Consider the following 21,590-nt stretch of genomic DNA (forward strand, 5'->3'; position numbering starts at 1 on the left):
ACTGATCTGGTCACAAATGAGGAGGTCCTTAGAAGAATAGGAAAGAACAGAGAGATACTAACCGAAAGTTGGAACACTTTGGACGCATTATGCAAAACGAATCCAGATATGCCCTCCTACCTATCCTGCAAGGAAAAATATTTGGAAAGCAAGGTCCATGAAAAAGAAGAACATCCTGGTTAAAGAACCTCAGAACCTGGTTTAACACAACATCTGTGCAGCTTTTCCGCGTTGCTGCAGATAAACTGAAGATTGCCATGATGATCGCCAACATTCGTCACGGATAGGCAAGTAATATTAGTTTGTTGCTTTAATATTGAAAATGGTTGAGTCATGCTGAAAAGAAAATACAATTTTAGTTTAACTATACAGGGTGACGCAGATAAACGACCAATTAGAAATATTTTCAAAGGTAGCTGATTCATGAAAATTTTTATTAAGGGGTTTTGAAGAGTAAACTTTTTAATGAAAATAGTTGCATCTATGTATTTGCTACTTCCGGTTATACTGGAATAACTCCCTGTAAAGTTTGTTTAGCAGTAAATGGTTGACTTCAATTAGTGCGGTCGTAAAAATTTATCTGACTTGGCCCATTGTAAAGACCGGTCCGGAGCGATAAGCAAACCAGGTAGACAGAGTTGGTCGTTTGACAATTAACACTGACTAGACGGTATAGGCCAGGGTAATAAGACAAAAATATACCCTGTTCGTGACACTTCAGCAGCCAGGGTACTGAAGGGTTTTTTCGACAGGTAATACCTATAGAAACAAATTATAACTATTTCCTGCGTAGGATCTGGCGGCCATTCTTGTTTATAATCAAACATGATTTTTTTAGTACAAATATTTTTGAGATTATAGAAAAAACTTTAAAATGACACATTACAAAGTTTGATAGACTAATTTATTGTTAATATAATTGCGAAAAAGGTCGGAATTGCAAAAAAAAATTATTTTTTCAATAACTATTGTAAAAATTAGTGTACAGGTTTGAAATTGTCGTCAAATGAGGGTTCTTTGGTGTTTAATATGCAATAAAAATTTCAAAGCGATCCATTCAATTGTTTAAATTTTATTCGAATTGTTTATCTCAGAGAGCATATTTTTTTCAATAACATAAGTCAGAAAAAAATGACCTTAGAACCATTCCACAGGTGTCAAATGGAAGAGCATGAGCCATATTTTGAACTTGGTTTAAAAAATGTGAATAAAAAATGCATTTATTAGTAATAAATAATTATGCAAAAGCGCCGTAAATCTTTCCTTATAAACTTTTTGAATAACCTTTTCCAAAAAACTTAACTTTTTTACCCTGTTTTAAGTGCACAACTACCAAGTAATATTATTTATATCATAACTGATAAAAAATTGTAATAAATATATTATTGTGTTTTCAATTTTATCAATCAAAAGCAAAATAAAAATTAAATTAATTTTTTTTTAAATAACGCGGGCACATAAATTTGATACACCCTGTATATTGAGCTGTAGATATTTCTTAGAATGTAGTTTGGATGTAAGTAGATTTCTCTTTTAATGAGCTTTCCGATGAACCATTAAAGACTTTTGTGAATAATTAAAGTGAAAATATCGATGTATTTAGATTTAAAATGGAAAAAGATTGTTTAGGGTATAGGTAATTATAAATTTCTCGAAATTGATAATTGAAAAGAAAGTTGGAATTTTAATATCTTTATTTCAACACGAGTATATGTTGGAGAGTTTCTCCGAAAATAATTAGGATTGTCAGAATAATTTTGAAAATGACTGTTTTGTTTGTCGAATGGAAAAGTCGAGGTTTCTGATGTTTGGCAATGTGGAAGGGGAAAAGTAGTTAGAATGATTGAGAGAGTTTGAAAAGGAACGCATTATGTTTTTGGCATCGATGAGGAGCGGTTCGACGTGTTGAGAGGATAGATAGTTAGCAGATACCAGTGGCTGTTTGATAGTGGAAAATAGTGTTGAAAAGTGGAACGAGAGACAGATCAAATTAAGACGAAATACCTCTTTGATTCTGTATTATTGTGAGAAGGAGAGCAGAGAATCTTTGGAGTTTTGTTTGAATCGAGTACGTGTCAAAAGAAGGCCCGGCTTGTTGGAGAATTGGTGCTGGTATGCTGATAGTTTTGAAACTGGAAAACGGAGAGGGCTTTGATGAGTAGCCTTTAACATAGTCAACGAGGGAGAGCTGTTTTGGGTCACGAGAAGACATCAGAGTGTGTGAAGCAAAAGGTCAGTCAATTTATGTGAAAGAGATTTTTATGTTCGGAAACTAAATTTTTGAGTAAAAAGCATATGAATTAAAATTCCAATATTTCAAAAAGTAAATAGTAAATATAGGTAATCTTGCGAATACATAAATTTGTTTTGTTTAGTTTGTTTTACCAAAGTCATCGGGACCAAACCGATAAATTGTTTTTTTTTTTAACTATAATAAATTTAAGTGGTATAAATTTCATTCGGACATCTGTGTCCACAGGTTTTTAGATTAGATAGATTTCAGAGTATTGATTTTGATAAATAAAAGACAATTCTGTATTTTTATTTTAATAATTTGCTTTATTTCTTTTCCCTATTTTATCCCGATTAGGACCAACTGAGAGATACTGAACCCACGAGAGATGATAAGTATAACGTGAGATAATTTGGATTCTTTTTAATAGTATAAAAAAAGGCACCCTGAGATTTTTTATTCAATTTTTATGTATGATTTGCGACAATTAAATAATTAATCAAATAAATAATAATTAATATAAAATTAATAAGAAGCAGATCATAACAATATATAATTTCTTATATAACAAAATAAAAAGTTTATAAGGAAATGTTTACGATACTTTTGCATAATTATTTATTACTAATAAATGCATTTTTTATTCGCTTTTATTAAACCAAGTTGAAAATATAGCTCATGCTCTTTCATTTGACGCCTGTAGAATGGTTCTAACGTCATTTTTTTCTGACTTATGTTATTGCAAAAAAAATTCTCTCTGGGATAAACAATTTGAATAAAATTTAAAAAATTGAATGAATCGCTTTGAAATTTTTTATTACATATTAAGCACCAAAGAACCCTTATATGACAAAAATTTCAAAGCTGTACACTAATTTTTTACAATAGTTATTGCGAAATTTTTTTTGCAATTCCGACCTTTTTTCGCAATTATATTAACAATAAAAGTATATCAATCTTTGTAAGAAGTCATTTTAAAGCTTTTTCCATAATCTCAAAGATATTTGTACTAAAAAAACCATAAGTTTCACTGTTTTCCATTGATTTGAAAAAAAGGGAAAAATGGCAGTTTTTGACACTTAATTGTTTATAAATAAAAATGGCCGCTAGATCCTACGCAGGAAATACTTACAATTTGCTCTTATAGGTATTAGCTGTCAAAAAAACGCTTCAGTACCCTGGCTGCTCGAGTGTCATGGAAAAAACCTTATTACCCTGGACTAGTACTCCTATAATAAAGCAAAGGATCCACAAAATTTACAATAATTACGACGACAAAATCAAAAAACCGGATGTAAAATATATTGCTTTGCCTTATAATGTACCCGAAATTAACGTTTTCAAATGAGTTTTAAAATAAATTAAATCTATTTTAATTGCTAAGATTATAGAAAAACAAACATTCAAACATATTTACTTTTTACCTGAAACCGGGCCTTTTATACTATTATCGGTTAACAAAGGATGTTTATAGTGGGTACTATTTGAAGTCAACCATTTACTGCTAAACAAACTTTACCTATATTTTCACATTTTTGGAATATTATTTTAAGAACTCTACTTACTGTACTGTTTCGAATATTATATAAAAAACATTCAGGACGAACATTTCCCAGCCAAAGGTTCCTATTAATACTTTCCAATATGCAGGATTCTTGTTCTTAGCTACATGTTTTATCCATCGCTCTTCCAGGTTTTGTCCCAACTTGCTAGAATCGTGCACACTTCGATGCCTGTACATGTCATCTTCGGTTAATTCTCGATTGTAGCCTTTGACAAAGTATGGAAGCAACCAACTGTAACATAGAAAATCATTTTTAAAGTTATACAAGGTATATACAAGTATTAATGTACAGGGTGTAACAAAAATACAGGTCATAAATTAAATCACCTATTCTGGCACCAAAAATAGTTCGAATGAACCTAACTTACCTTAGTACAAATATGCATATAAAAAAAGTTACAGCTCTTTGAAGTTACAAATTGAAAATCGATTTTTTCGAATATATCGAAAACTATTAGAGATTTTTTCTTAAAACTGGACACGTGGAATTTTTATGGCAGGAGTATCTTAAAGAAAAATTATAGTAAAATTTTTGCACCCCATAAAAATTTTATGGGGGTTTTGTTCCCTTAAACCCCCCAAACTTTTGTGTACGTTCCAATTAAATTATTATTGTGATACTATTAGTTAAATTCAATATTTTTAAAACTTTTTTGGCTCTTAGTATTTTTTCGACAATGCAGTTTTTATCGAGTTGCGGCTTCTTTTTTAATATGTTTATATAAAGATTTTATGGGGGTTTTGTTCCTTTAAACCCCCCAAATGATTGTGTACGTTCCAATTAAACTATTACTGCGATACCATTAGTTAAACACAGTGTTTTTAAAACTTTTTTGATTCTTCGTGTTTTTTCGATAAGGCACCTTTTATCGAGATGTGGCTTCTTTATTAATATGGTTCAAAATATACCTAAAAATGTAAATCATAAAAATAAATTTTCCTATTATTGTCTAGTCTCCATAAGCGTACTTAGCCATAATGTATACAAATATGTGGTGGATTTGACAAATATGCAAAATATCTCGATAAAAACTGACTTTTCGAAAAAGTAATAAGAGGCAAAAAAGTTTTTAAAACATTGTGTTAAACTAATGGTACTACAATAATAATTAAATTGGAACTTACAAAAAAATTTGGGGGGTTTAAAGAACAAAATCCCCATAAAATTTTTATGGGGTGTCTAAATTTCACTATAATTTTTTCCTAAGATACTACTGCCATAACAATGCCACATGTTTACTTTAAATAAAAAATCTCTAATAGTTTTCGATATATTGGAAAAAATCGATTTTCATTTTGTAACTTTAAAGGGTTGTAACTTTTTTTATGTGCACATTTGTACTAAGGTAAGTCAGGTTCAATCGAACTATTTTTGGTCCCAGAATATGTGATTAAATTTATGACCTGTATTTGTGTTACACCCTGTATAATACATAGTATTTAAATAAAATATTAGAGGGACCAGCCGGAAAAGGGTACCCCTTGAAGATAGGCAAAATGGTCTCACTTCCAGAATACAATATTTGTTATTTTTTGCATCCTATGTGAATAAAAATAATAATTTAGTCAATTTGTACTCTACGAGATCCCTAGTGGGAAAGTTTTGGAGTAGTTCTGATTTCTTTAATTATAGAGTGCCCGAAAATAGTTCGTTCCTTTAAGGTATGGATATAATACACAATTTAGAACAAAAAAGTTCTATAACTTTTTTTTCTAAAGTCAACCGTTTCCAAGAAAAAAAACATTGTTCTCCATATAAGTAAATTTTTATTTTCATAAATTTGAATGACATGGCAATGTAGCCTAGAAAAACTTGCTGTGACTGTGGAAATTTAATTTAATAACCCCTTGTTTATTTACTTTTAAGTGTGATTTTTGGGCTTGTTGACATGGTAGGCAACTACCTGCAAAATAATGGATATGGGTTTGGTTGATATTTACATTATTTTACCGACCAAATGCAACTGACCTACAAACCTACTTTTTTAATCTTTAGATTTTTGAGTGCGTTGTTGCCAGACTTCAATTTGCCTATCAAAATGTATTTTCGTTTTTTGGTCAAACGGATCAATTTAGAAAAAAAATGTTATGACTTTTTTGCTCTACATTGTGCTTTCTACCTATACCTTTAAGGAACGCACTATTTTCGGGGACACCCTGTATATGTATTTTGTGCTGCTGAATCCGAATATGAGGTTTGCGGACAAAATATCTTGACGAAACATTGAAAAAATCATAAAAAAAGAGAAAAATTTCTGCGTTTTTCAGCTTTTTTGCTCGAATCTCGAAAACTATTAACTTTAATTAAATGGTCTGCTAACAGTAATTAAAGTACTTAAAATTCTCTACAAACATCACTATTTACTTTTTTTTTCAGATGAACCGTTCGGTCTAAAGTGCACGTTGAAAATTGGCAATTTTTAACGGTCTCGGCAAATCCCACTTTTTACATTCCAAAACTTTATTTATTATTAAAATGCATAATTTTTCCTAGTTTTCTGTAAAAATAATAAATGTTAGTTCATAATATAAATATGGTATGTCTCTTGTCACAGCTTCCATGAGTCCATTCCATCATAAAACACCGAGAATTTCTCTGCTTTTCCCTTAGAGCGACAGAAGAACAGACACAGATGGAGTCACAGTGTCAGTTGGTGTGAACATTCCCTTCGAATCTGCTATCTTGATTTCTGATAAACCTTGGGGTTTTACCCGTGTTCAGTTGCCCCCCCCCACTTGCAAAAATCAAAAAACAAATAGCCCTGATTTATGAGCTCTCATATTCCGCAAACTAAAAATTTTGAGCTCGTTCCACTGAGCAGGAATTTGATACTTTAGTGGGGGGGGGGCTGAGTCAGCCCCCCACCCCACTACTTAAAAATAGGAATATTGAATCGGATTTGCGGCAGAATTACGAGCTATTTATGAGCTCTTGAAATTATATAGTTTAGATTTTTGAGCTCATCCCCTTCACCCCCAAACAACCATTTAATTGATTTAACTTAAGAGAAAAATGCTGAGAAAATTTAAAATATATCGTATTGCGGATATCATTCCTATAGCTTATATACTCTAAGAATAAACTAATAAACCACGTGCATTTCGATTATTGAGCTACAACCCCTTCGCAAGAAAACCACCCTATCTTCCCGGCTTAAGAGAAAGTTGTACTTAAAATGTATTAAACTAATTATTTGGCGACTACATATCATTGAATAATTTATTAGCTTCCAAATTACGCGCATTTAGATCAGTAAATTGCAATTTATTTTGTATAGTGCAGTCACTGAAGGTAAAAATCAACGATTACCTTCAATTTCGGTGAACCTTCATCGATTTTCACGAAAATTGGTCAGTGGTTAGAGGATACGTCAAGAAACAAAGGTGACATGGTACCACCTTGCGCCTTTACCCTGAGGGTGGATACCGCCCCTTCTCGGGGGTGAAAATTGTTTTATTAAAAATAACTGCACAAACAAATCAATAAAAGAACAAATTAAAAGCAAAATTTAATATATAAAGTTAACAAAATAAGTCAATAATTAAGTATTTTCTATGGGAAATAAGCCACAATTTTACTAAAAAATGAATTTATTAACGTTTCGAAGCCCAAATCGAGTTTCGTTGTCAAAATATAAAATACTATTAAAATAGATTATTGAATTAAAATAAATTGTCAAAATAGAAAATACTTAATTATAAAAATGCCACAAGGAAATAGCTTCAGAATAACAATAAGTCAATACTTTTTAAGTTATTAAAGATCAAAGATTTTAACTATTCGTGAAAAAATGCATGTTATGAAGCGGTTTTTCGTAAATCACTGAAAAATTGTAAGTTTTTACAAAAAAGTTAATAGTAGTTTAATTCGTATAGCTTATATTCTAAGAATAAACTCTTAAATCACGCGCCTTTCGATTATAGAGCTACAACCCCTTCGTAAGAAAACCATCCCATATTCCCGGCTTAAGAGAGAGTTGTACTTAAAATAATTTAAATTAATTATTTGGCGACTACATATCGTTTAATAATTTATGAGCTTGCAAAATATACGCATCCTAATTAGTGAATTGCCATTTTCTTTCTATAGTGCAGTCACTGAAGGTAAAAATCAACTATGACCTTCGATTTCGGTAAATCTCCATTCATTTCCACGAATTAACAATAACAACTTGGGGTTTTAACCTGGGGTATATGTCACCCCTTCTCGGGGGTGAAAATTACTTTATTAAAAATAACCCCACAAATCGAGAGAGGGACAAATTGTAAGCAAAATTTGTTATATAATGTTATTAAAATAAATCAATACTTTTTGATACACCAAAGTATCAAATTCCTGCTCAGTGGAACGAGCTCAAAATTTTTAGTTTGCGGAATATGAGAGCTCATAAATAGCTCATCAATCAGGGCTATTTGTTTTTTGATTTTTGCAAGTGGGGTGGGGGGGGGCAGCTCCACACGGGTTGGGGTCTTGTCCTTTCAAAATGTATTAGTTGAAAAGCTCCCTGGCTTCCACAAACCTCAGGCGCGGGTTTAGTTTTTAACCAAAGAATGGATTGGTTAGGAGCTACTGCATGTTTTGGTGCAATACAAGAAATGCCACCCATGACGTGAAAAGTGTGGTATCCGTCGATTTTATGTACGTTGTACGTTAAAATCAGTGTTATCGTACACGTGTTGTGTAAAGCACGGCTGGGCAATTTTCTACGGATCGCCTGCGATTGCTGGCACTTCCAGACAAGCAACGCGCTTGTAGCGGCAGTAAGACCCAGATAATTCGTCTCACCATTCCTTGCAGGGTTGGCCGTTTTCTCTACAAAAAGTATGGCTTAAGAAAATAGGTTGATATAGTTTCCTCTTTGGGTTTTTGTTTATCCTATACAGAAGCTGTTCGCCTAGAAGTGTCAGCATTCGCAGGCTATCCGCAGAAAGTTGACCTTCCGTGCTTTACGCAGCAGGTGTATGATAACGCTGATTTTAATGTATACAATCGACGGATACCACACTTTTCACGTTATAGGTGGCATTTCTTGTATTGCACCAAAACATGCAGTATCTCCTAACCAATCCATTCCTCGGTTAAAAAAGAAACCCGCGCCTGAGGTTTATGGAAGTCAGAGAGCTGTTCAACTAATTCATTTTAAAAGGACAAAAGCTCAAGGTTTATTAGAAATCAAGATAACAGATCCGAAGGAAATATTCACACCAACTGAAACTGACTCCATCTGTGCCTGATCTTCTGTGGCTCTAAGGGAAAAGCAGAGACATTCCCGTCCTCTGGACTGGAATGGATTCATGGAAGCTGTCACAAGAGACATAACATATAAACTAACATTTATTATTTGCAGAAAACTAGGAGAAATTTATCAAATGACAGCATTCTAATAAAAAATATAGTTTTGGAATGTAAAAAGTGGGTTTTGCCGAGACCGTCAAAAATTGGCAATTTTCAATTTGTATTTTAAAACAAACGGCTCGTCTGAAAAAAAAAATAGATAGTACTATTTGTAGAGAATTTTAAGCACTTTAATTTCTGTTAACAGACCATTTACTGAAAGTTAATAGTTTTCGAGATTTAAGCAAAAAAGCGAGAAAAAGCAGAAATCTTACTATTTTTTCGCGATTTTTTCAATGTTCCGTCACGAAATTTTGTCCGCAAAGCTCATAGTCGGATTCAGCAGCCCAAAATACATATAATATAATGGAGGAAATCAGATCTACCTACCCCAAAACTTTCCTAGTCAAAACACAATGTTATTGAATTATAATACTCAGCAAAATTTTAATCAGCCACCCACACTTTCCCACCCCTACTACAAAAAATGATTGTTTCGTTTTTATACACTCTGGGCCAAAATTAACCGCCCACCTTAAAAATGGGTCATTTTTGATGTCTCGAATTTCCTAGACCAGTTGTTCGATTTAAGTGTTTTGTTTAATTTGTTATAACCTTATTCTTTAACAATATCGTTGTAAGAATATTGTTGCTAATCAGATAAATTTTCATTGTATACCGGCTATACGAATCAAACTGTGTTTTTCTGTCAAAGTTCGTATCACCTTTTAGAATATTCTAGCATTTGAAAAATACTGAAATTAAAACTCAACTATAGCCTCATGTTTTCTTAACATTCTGTTTTTTATCAATGCAGGGTGTTTATAAACAAGTGTGGCAAAGTTTAAGGGGTAATCCTGCATGAAAAAATAATGACAGTTTGGTTTATAAATGTATGTTCGCAAATGCTTAATCTCAGAAACAGGGGTTGTGAAATTGTTTCTTACAAACTTAGTCCGTTCTTTAAACGTGAAATATTGCAAAACCTCTAAATTTTAAAGAACCGCTTGGATTGACATGAATATTGGCATACACATAGCTAACAAGTCAAAGAAAAAAGTGATATTGTGCCGATATGTGCTTTTGCCCTGGGAGTGGTTTTCACCCCCTTTTGGGGGTGAAAAAATATTCGTACAAAGAAAGTCAGGAAATGGATAAACTGGCTAATTTTAAGTAACTTTTGTTCTGTTGAGTTTTTTCACTAAGTCAATACTTTTCGAGTTGTTTGGCAGTAAATATGTTAATTTTTTCAACAAAATAACCACGTTTTTAGACGATTTTTCGCAAATAACTCAAATAGTAAGAATTTTGTCGAAAAAACATTCTTAGCAAAAATATAGCCTGTAAGAAATTTTAAAAAATGGTGTATATATATATCACGTCTCTACACCTAGTAGAAGCAGAGTTATAGCTAATGAAAAATGGGTTCATATTCGTCAAATTCCAAATGGAATACTTTAATGTGAAATAACCAAAAATTAAGCACATTTCGGGGAAAACTCATTACAACTTATCTAAAGTGTTTAAAAAAAGCTTCATTTTTGTTTTATAAAAAAAAATTTCTAGCATCAAAATTAAACAAGTTCCGCTCAAAATAAAGTTATTCCCTTTTGGTTTTGGTAAAAAAATCGAGAAAATCACCCCCTAATTAGTATCTTAAATGAACTTAGTCGTTACGACTTCACAAGTTTCTTGACTCGTGTATATATTGTTTATATGATCTATAAGTTTCATCGGCTCAAAGTCCTTATTATTGAAAGAGCTGTAGTTAAAAGGGGTTGAACGAGTCACTGATCACGAATGTATGCAAGTTTTGAAACACTTAATCTTAATCAATTTTTGTCTTACAGAAAAACAAAAAAATACATGATATTCAGAAAAGCAAATCGGACTTTTTTTGTTTTTCGAGATTTTTGGTATCTCTAACAATTTTTAAGTTATTTTGAAAAAAGCATATTTTTCAAAACTTAAATTTTTAAAAATTTTATTTTGAAACCAAATTTTTTCAAAAATAAGCACTTTGAATCGATGAAACTTACAAATCATATAAACACAACGTAAGTAAAATAATTTGTGGAGCGGTAACGATTAATTTCTTTAAGTTGCTAATTAGGGGGTGGTCTTCCCGATTTTTTTTTGCAAAAACAAAAGGGACCAACTTAATTTTGAGCGTAACTTGCTTAAATTTAATGCTAGAAACTTTTTGTAAAAAGGTAAATAAAGATTTTTTTAAACACTTTAAAAAAGTTATAATGGGTTTTCCCCAAAAAGTGCTTAATTTTTTGGATATTTCACGTCGAAATATTCTATTTGAAATTTGGTGAATATGAATCTATTTTTCATTGGCTATAACTCTGGTTCTACGAGATTCAGAGACCTAACGTGTACACCATTTTTTTTACTTTTTTATAGGCTATATTTTTGTTAAGAAAATTTTTTCGACAAAATACTTACTTTTTGAGTTATTTGCAAAAAACCGTCTTAAAATGTGGTTATTTTGTAGAAAAATGAACATATTCACTCGCAAATAACTCGAAATGTGTTGACTTGGCGAAAAATCTCTATAGAACAAAAGTTACTTAAAATTAGTCAGTTTACCCATTTCCGGACTTATTTTGGACATATATTTTTTCACCCACAAAAGGGGGGTGAAAGTCACCCCCAGGGCAAAAGCACACATCGGCACAATATCACTTTTTTTCTTTGACATGTAAGCTACACGAATGCCAAATTTCATGTCCATCCAAGCGGTTCTTTAAAATTTAGAGCAAAAACCGTGAAAGAATGGACTAAGTGACGGTTTATTTATTTGCTTTAAAATCGGTTGAGATATGCAAATGAAATTTGGTGAGTTTTAAGACGTAGTTATTGCACATTTTTTGACATACAATTAAGATTTTAATATTCACCATTGGCGCGCATACGGGTAATATGACGGGTAATATGACCCGTATGCGCGCCAATGGTGAATATAAAACTCTTAGTTACGTGTCAAAAAATGTGCAATAACTACGTCTTAAAACCCACCAAATTTTATTTACTTATCTCAAACAGTTTTAAAGCAATAAATAAATCGTCAGTTTGTAAGAACAATTTCAACAACCCCTATCTCGAAAACGAGGCATTTTCGGACAAATTTATGCAAAATTATCCCTTAAAGTTTGCCATACTTATTTAAAAACACCCTGCATTAATGAAAACATGGCTAGTTGTTAAAGTACCTTACTTTTTTATGGTCCAACATAAGCGAATTAATCAAAAAACAGAATGTTGAGAAAACATGAGGCTGTAATTGTGTTTTAACTTCAGTATTTTACAAATACTAGAATATTCCACAGGGTGTTGCGAACTTTGAGAAAAAACACAGTTTGATTCGTACACCCGGTATACAATTAAAATTTACCTTATTAGCAACAACATTATTACAGCAATATTTTTAAAGAACAAGCCTACAGTATACTAAAAAAATCACTTTAGGTTTAGGAAATTCGAGACATCAAAAATGACCAATTTTAAGGTAGGTGGTTAATTTTGGCCCAGAGTGTTTTTTCAGATAGAATCAATTTAAAAATTTCCAAAAATTCACAGGTGTAAACATGACAATTTTGACTGTATAACCTCAAAATAATTGTATTTTTCAGAAACAGCATATTTCTTTTTAGATAAATTTTTAAAATTGGGCGAAACATGGTCTACCCCGTCACCCAAAACACGTATTCTATTTATTTAATGAAACTCCCTAAAAAGTTTTTGCACGCCACTGAACCCTTCTATAACGTATATATAGGGTGTCAATTTTAAAAGTTGCCACCCCTATAATTTGGTCCCTATAGAAAATCTAAAAATATAAAAAAACACGTCAAATTTATTTGTGAGGTGGACATTTTATAGACCAGTAATCGTTCGATTACCTTTTCAAAAATACCACATACATTATATTTATTATCAGGAATTTTGGAAAAATCAAGTGAGACCGTACAAATATTAAATATCGAGTTCAGAACTCCAAAAATTTTTTTGGAGTATTGAACTCCAAATTGAATTTTTTTGGGTGTTGAAGTATTTAGAGTATTTTGGAAAAATCAAGTAAAACCGTAAAGATATTAGGTACGAGTTCAGAACTCCAACATTTTTTAGAGTATTGAGTAGCAAGATTTTTCCAAAAGAAAAGATTTTTTCCTATAATATGATAAAATTGATCCAAAAGATGGCATAACCCAGACATCCAAAGTGAAAGTTCTCCTCCAACACCAAATTGTTCTATATGGTCCACATAATATTCAGAAAAAAGTCACACCATTTTAAGCGTTGGTTTTGGGGGAGAGGGGGGAGAAATCGGTAAATTCGTAGTTTTTTGGGATTTTCGTCAATATTTCTAAAACTATGCGGTTTAGCATGAACAACCTTCTATACAAAAATGTTCTACATTAAATTTGAAATAAAAAATGTCCAATGCATAATCCTTCTAAAATGAACGGTTCCAAAGTTACAGAGGTAGTACATATAGTATAATTGGTCCAAAAAAAGGCCTAACCCAGACATCAAAAATAAAAGTTTTCCTCCAACACCAATTTTTTCTATATGGTCGACATTTGGTTCAGTAAAAAGTTACACCATTTTGAGCGTCCGGTTTGGGGGGGGGGATGGGGGAGAAGTCGGTAAATTAGTAGTTTTTTTACGTTTTTCGTCAATATTTCTAAAACTATGGTTTAGCGTAAACAATATTCTATACAAAAATGTTCTACATAAAATTTAAAACAAAAAGGTCCTATACATAATTGTTATAAAATCAACGGTTCCAGAGTTAGGGAGGGTGAAAAGTGGAGGTTTTCGATACATTTTATATTTTTTGGGCAATTGATGATGATTTTGGGTGGTGAGGTAGACGTTTCTTCAAGGGCTTATCACTAACATACCATCAGCCACTGAAATAGCAAATTTGATTTATAAAACCCAATTCTATTAAAGAAAATCAGTAGGAAATTGCCAAAAAAATATAAAAAGTATCGAAAACCGCCACTTTTCACCCTACGTAACTCTGGAACCGTTGATTTTATAACAATTATGTATAGGCCTTTTTTGTTTTAAATTTTATATAGAACATTTTTGTATAGAAAATTGTTTACTCTAACGCATAGTTTTAGAAATATTGACGAAAAACGTAAAAAAACTACTCTCCCCATCTCCCCCCCCCCGAACCCGACGCTCAAAATGGTGTAACTTTTTTCTGAACATTATGTGGAGCATATAGAACAATTTTGGTGTTAGAAGATAACTTTAACTTTGGATGTCTGTGTTTGGGTCTAGTTATACCATAATAGTACTGAAAAGAAATATAAGGCATGTGGTATTTCTGAAAAGGTAATTTAATTACCTTCAAAATAAGGTATCACTGAATCCCCCTTTCCATTAAAGATTTTGGGTGTTGTGTCCGCCCCCGCCATAGGGTTAATGTAATTTAGTTAAAACTGGTCTACAAAATGTCCCCATCACAAAAAAATTTGACGTGTTTTTTTATATTTTTAGATTTTTTATAGGGACCAAATTATACGGGATGGCATCTTTTCAAATTGACACACTGTAATAAAGAAAATCTTTAACACAGTTTTTGATATTTTTCAATAATCGCCCTGTATCTCGCTAATGTGGGACGCTATTGATAATTTGATTGGGCAATTGTTCTTCTTCTTCTTTTGGCATCATAAACCTGGATGAGTTTTCCCTGTCTGGCTATGTCCTTCCATTCAGATCTCTCTTGGGCCTGATTCTCCATTGTCTTATATTCATGGTTTTCAGGTCGTATTCCACGGCATCCATTGGTCAATTGTTACTTTGACAGAAAACGAAGTCATGACGTCTTAAGAGGAAAGGAACATTTTGACGACTGTCAAAATTTTCAGTGTATTTTAAATGTAATTATTTTTTTTGAATCCTGGGAAAACTAATAAGTATTTTTAAAAAATTTAAACGCGGAATGAAAGATTTCTCTATTACCTAGGGCTGAAAGTCCCTTAGAATGAATAAAAAGTTTATTTTGAATGAGATATTTGAAATTAAAAATCACAACAAATTTTCTCTGTTTTTCACCCCTGTAACTTATTAAAATAAACATTATAGAAGTTGTCAGGGCCTTTCGGTTCTCGGTAATAACGCAAGCTTTCATTCTGCGATTAAATTTTTTAAAAATACTTATTAGTTTTCTCAGGATTCGAAAAAAATAAATCCCATTTAAATAGAATTGAAGCCGAAAGTTCGTACCCATCCCCTTAACTACTTTTTCTATTTCCTCTAATTTTTGGTATACTATATATGCAAAACATACCAATTTGGGACACTGTACAGATCAGATGGCTGATTGCAAAATTTATTGCCGCAGGATTTTCACGTTTTATTTTTTAAAAGGAACTACATTTCCAGGAGAGACCTGGATCCCACGTATGAAAAAAAAAATGATTAATAGCAAGCTGAAAATTTGTTAATAGTTTAATGGTGTCAAGTCGGACAAACGTTGATATACGGGGACATTGGAACAGGAGAAGTTTTAATTGTGGAACATTTTAAAAATTTGGAACGTCAGATTACGAAAACGTCCCATGTATTTTTCGGACAAAACATCCATTTCATTTGTTACCCTTTTATTAAACTTTCATGCAAAATTAGACTGCTATTACTAACCAACATGGTTCCTGTCATTTGATATCTTCTTCGTGTTCCACTCATTAAAATGCCCAGTTGGTGATAAACACCAGTCTGATTTTTGCATGAGAGTTTAATGAAATGGTAACAAATCAATTGGAGGTTCTGTCCGATAAAATACATGGAACGTTTTCGTTGACGATCCAAATTTTTAACCTGTTCCACAATTAAAACTTCCCCTGTTCCAGTGTTCCCATACATCGAAGTTTGTTCGACTAGACACCGTTAAGCTATTAACACATTTTCAGCTTGCTCTTAATCAATTTTTTTTCATACGCGGGATCCAGGTCTAGGAATAATGCAATAACAACATATTTTGTTTTTAACGTTTACTTACCAGAAAAACAATCTCGTAATAAAATTTGACCTATCTAGTGGATTCAGCTTTTTCTCTGCAAACTCACCATTTTTAACTTCCTCCATTTGGTAAGTTTAGCTGCATCTAAAAATATAGATTTCATAATTTTTTATTACGTCAGAATAAGAAGTATTGGAACCAACATTCTGATGATAACCTTAATTCGTGCCTTCTAAAATTTCCCAAGTCAAACGAATGATATAGCAGACTAGGGGGATAGGAGAAGCAACGAAGCACTAAAAAGCCCAAAACCTAGGAATTTTGTACAGGAAGATGAACCGTCGTGCAACTTTTTGCATTCGATTCGAGAGAGTGTCAGGCAATTTTGTGAACTAAATTGATCTCCAGCAAAAAATTTTTGCACACGAAAATGCATTTTAAAGTCCATCACGAACAGATGGAAAATGAATAATTTACAACTCAAGAAATATTGACGGAAATGAGTTCAATTTTTATATTTGAGAGTTACGGAGGTCATTGAACACGAATTTCATGACGGCGATCTTCTCGGAGGTACCTGGTGCCCAGGGCGGAACTCGTCGCCTGGGACGATCAAATATTTCGTGGGATTATGGAATAATTCGCGAAATGAAGGTTGAATCGAAAAACTGAAACATACGTGATCAACTTTTTTTACAATTTATCGAATGGCACTAAACACCCCACTCCACCCCCTGGTGGTGGGGTTGGGGTAACTTTAAAATCTTAAATAGAAACCCCATTTGTTATTGCAGATTTGGATTTCTTACGTAAAAATAAACAACTTTTATTCTAGACATTTTTTTCGAAGTGTGGATAGATGGCACTATAATCAGAAAAAACGATTTATCGTGATACCATAGGTAAATTATAGAAACGGTCTAATATCCCAAAGAATAACTTCCAAATAAAAAACGGAAAATACGTGTTTAATATTTTTCGAGAACCTATCGAATAGCATCAAGCACGACTCTTCACTCCACCCACTGGAGGGAACTTTAAAATCTTAAATAGGATCCCCATTTTTTAGGGTCTAGGACGTTTCATCGCCGCCGTTTCGATGCCGCCAGTTCGATGCCGATGCCGGCCGATTCATCGCCAGTCAATTAATCGCTATCTGATATATTTCCGAATTTTCGACAGTTACAATTATTAGTTATTTTTAGTATTAATTAGGAATTCCAGGAAATGCGAGATATGACGGCGATGAAATGGACTCGCGATGAACCGGCGGCATCGAAACGGCCGGCGATGAACCGGCGGCATCGAAACGTCCCATTCCGCATTTTTTATTACTAATTTTAATTCCTTGCGTAAAAATAACTAAACTAACTTTTTTTCGAGACATTTTTTTGAATTACGAATAGATGGCGCTCTAATCGGAAAAACACTATTTCTTAGCGCCATCTATCAACAATTCTGAAAAATGTTCCGAATAAATGTTACTTACTTTTTCACGAGGAACCAAAATAGATAGTTTTTAATAAACGATTATATACCAGAATACAATTTGAAGTTTTTACTTCTGTATGAGAATTTCATTTTTGTTTTTCACCATACTCTGTATAGTACAAAATGATAGCGTTTCATACAGGTAATCTGCGATGCATTGTTGAAACATTTTCCTAGCGTCGACCGTTTGGTACTTTAGTACCTGAATTAACAGATTACTTGATTCGTTGTCGACCTTCATTTTACTCATTTCATCGTTCCCCGTTAGAGGTCAGTCTAACCATACTCTGGTGTAAACATTTGAATATTTATACCACCTTCTTCGGTGCGTTTATACTCAAATCAGTATTCTTGCAAAGTCTCTTTCATAAAGGGTAGATCCCGAAACATGGTGTCAGAAGATGGCAAGAGGCTCGGTTTGAATCAAAACGATACCGATTATTATTTTTATTTTTGTTTAATATTAAAATTGTTACTGGGTACCAGGTTCGGCATTTATTTTGTTTTGGGTATATTTATTTTGAAACCAATATAATATATAAACAGAACAAGCTTTATAAAGGGGCAAAAAGTAGATAAGTTAAAAGTTCTTGAAAATGAAATAGGTAATATGTAGCAAAATTAGTAAAACGGCGAATATCACTAGAAAGGGGAAGAAAAGAGAGAGAGAGAAAGAGAGAGAGAGAGAGAGAGAGAGCGAAAAAATTACTAATTAACGCTTTTAAAATGATGATATCCATCTAAGGTTAATCAGTTTAAATATTACAAAGACAGAATGCTAGAAATTGAAAGTAATATGGGAGAGAACCTTAGAATATCTTGTAATTTTTTAAATTGCAGAACTACATTTTGTATTTAATAAAATATTAATTTTAAAGCTCAACCCGTTGGCGCAATATTTATGTTAAAGACTTTTACATAATATCGATCGCATTGAACATCGCGGCGAGATGACAAGTGAGATGCTAGTCGACATTAATGGCAATCATTCTGGCGAGATGCTAGGCTTCACTATATTTCTTCGCTTACACTCTTGCAAATTGAGTAGAACTGATCCATATTACCAACTTTTGCCCCTCACACAGGTACAGTCGGAAAAGTGAAAGAATACCCATGAACGATCACATCAATCACTTATTTTGTATTTGCTGTCTTTTTCTATAAATAACAAACGTTTGTTATAGAAAAAGATAGCAAATACAAAATAAGTGATTGGTGTGATCGCTCATGGGTATTCTTTCATTTTTCCGACTGTACCTACTCTTTTGAGTAATTTTTAAAAGCCTTTCTTTAGTTCAATAGTTTGCGTCAAATATTTAGACGTTAATTTGACTGCCTTTTCTTCAATGGAAATGAATGAAAATTTGCAGACATATGCATTCGCAGGAACAATACACGAATAGTCAATAAAAACATTTTTTTATGTTTATTAATTATTTAAATAAAAAAAATTATTTCAATGGAAAATTATTAAATTCTCTTGTTTTTTACAATGTAGAAACTCGAAACTTTTGCAAATTGTAGCTAATTATACATATGAACTATAGATAATTTCACTTTTTACGTTAGTTGTTTATGTTATGCTTCCTAAATAAACAATAAATTAACGCTCATATATTTTTGTTTATATATAAATCGGAGTTTATTCCTGTCAAATTTTAATGATACGAAACAAAACTTCAACCAAAATCGAATTCATAAAATTTGTGTTTTTATCGTAGTCTTAGAAAAACCACCGGTAGAGATGTTTTGAGCTACAATTAACATTAGAATTCGTTTTGGCTAATTAATTAAACACTTTCTTTAGTTCAATCGTTTAGGTCAAATCTTTGGACGTTAATTTGACTGCCTTTTCTTCAATGCAAATGACTAAAAATTTGCAGACATATGCATTCGCGGGAATAATACACGAAGAGTCAATAAAAAAGTTTTTTATGTTTATTAATTGTTTAGGTAAATAAAAAACGATTTTAATGGGAAATGCTTAAATTCAATTGTTTTTTACAATGATGAAACTTGAAACTTTTGCAGATTGTAGCTAATTATATGAACTATACATAAATTCACTTTTTACGTTAATTGTTTACGTTATGCTTCATGAATAAATAATAAAGTTTCAAATTTTTTGCCGATTTCGACTACATTTCAAGTTTGTACATCATATGTTTTATACATATTTTAATAAACATGACGATATATTTGAATTTGAAAAGTGAAAGACTAAAAAGTAAAAAATAAAAAAATATGAAAATAATAATTTTTAAGAAACGCTTTTTGTAGATACGAGTGACCAAAATTAAAAGTATTATTAAAAAAAATCAAATAAAAAGCAAAAAAAGAAAAACATTGAAAAAATCCAACATATTCGTTAAAGAAAAGCGTGGGGCGAAAACCGTTTATTCGATGAAGATGCGCCACGCTTTTCTTTGGCGAATGTGTTAGATTTTTTCTTTTTGTTCATAGAAAATTTTTTGTTCATATTTTTTTATTTATTATTCTATAAAAAAAATGAAATATCTAAGTACATACATAAAAAATGTATTTCTTTTTAAAAATGTGAAATTGGATGAGTTTAACAATAAACGGTTGGAAATGCATTAATAAATTTGTGTTTGGATTTCCTAAAATACTTGACCTTTTATTGCATTGCATTGCATCCGCACATGCTCACTCTTTTATTTACGCTTGCGTCACTATAAGATTATAGTGATAATCAATGAATTACATGCCATAGGTATACATAACCAAATAAAATACTCACGTAAAATAAGTAGGTAAACTAACAGCTGACCGCTCTTTCGTGTCACTACACTTTCCACAGATCACTTACAAGTTCAAAGGCATTTGCTAAACTGTCCGAAACACAGTTTTTAATTATTGTTTTTAGAGGAAATTTTTCCGACACTGTTTAACATTATTTGTAGATATATTTGTTAAAAACGTGAAGGAGATAAATAATAAAACGATGATATTCAAGACGTTTCTGTGCTGATACTGCAAGTACCTAACTCACTATGGCGTAGTAGAAATACTTTCAGTTTTATAATATTATCTTTTATCGTTACTTTCGTTCGGTGTTGAATTAAAATGATAATAAAATGGTAGTTTAGTGAATATGTATGTTGTTTATATTATTTTTTAAGTGAATAAATAAAGTATGATAAAAATGTTAATTTCTGCTTGCTAACTTTTGTTTATAATTATTGTTCTTTACAATAATTGGTAATTATTGTTTGTATTTATAAATATCTATATCAACATAAATATTTAATAACGACAATGTTTTTATTGTGTCTCAACTACAAGGTTATTGCCACTGGGCCAATTTTCTTGCTATAAATTTTACATTACACTATAAATTGGAATAAAGAGAAAATAAAAGAAAAAATATCCTGTTTCCATGTACGAAACTGGAATAATGCCACAAATATGGTTACAGTCTACATTTATTCCACTACCAAAAAAACCTAATACATCATCATGTAAAGACTTTAGAATTTTAACTATTTAGAATGGGAAATAAGCCACAATATTATTAAAAAATGATTTTTATTAACGTTTCGTTATTATTAAAAATTATTAAAAAATAGCTTCAGAACAACATTAAAGACTTTAGATTAATGAGACTCATGAGCCACTCTTTCAAACTACCTCTTAAGCTAATTCTTAATAGAATCAAGCAGAAATATGAAGAGACAATGGGAAAAACACAATTCAATTTCGGAGAAGGATTGAGAACAAGGGAAGCATTTTTCTCAATTATAATTTTACCTCAACGATCATGGGAAGTACAGAAACCAATTTACGTCTGCTTTATATATTTTGAAAAGGCGTTTGATAGGGTTCAGCATGATAGGCTGTTTAAATATCTAGAAACGATTGGAATATATGACAAGGATCTGGGACTTTCACAACATCTATATTGAAATCAAGAAGCTTCTATTTTGGTAGACGGCCAAGAAGCCGTCAAAAT

General features: G+C 31.8%; 1 protein-coding gene across 1 annotated transcript in view; it reads right to left on the reverse strand.

Moving 5' to 3' along the window:
* The window catches only part of LOC126892960 (ATP-binding cassette sub-family C member 4-like), a 94,520-nt gene extending 73,815 nt beyond the window's left edge, over positions 1-20,705 (reverse strand). Inside the window, exons 1-3 of the mRNA XM_050662899.1 lie at positions 20,379-20,705; positions 16,166-16,270; positions 3,799-4,029 (exon numbers count right to left, since the gene is read on the reverse strand). Coding sequence (XP_050518856.1) covers positions 3,799-4,029; positions 16,166-16,251 — 317 coding nt within the window. The 5' untranslated portion in view covers positions 16,252-16,270; positions 20,379-20,705. The remainder of the gene's footprint in view (positions 1-3,798; positions 4,030-16,165; positions 16,271-20,378) is intronic.
* Positions 20,706-21,590: the final 885 nt, after the last annotated feature.

Source organism: Diabrotica virgifera, chromosome 9, assembly GCF_917563875.1.
Source record: "Diabrotica virgifera virgifera chromosome 9, PGI_DIABVI_V3a".
Taxonomy (NCBI): Eukaryota; Metazoa; Arthropoda; class Insecta; order Coleoptera; family Chrysomelidae; genus Diabrotica; species Diabrotica virgifera.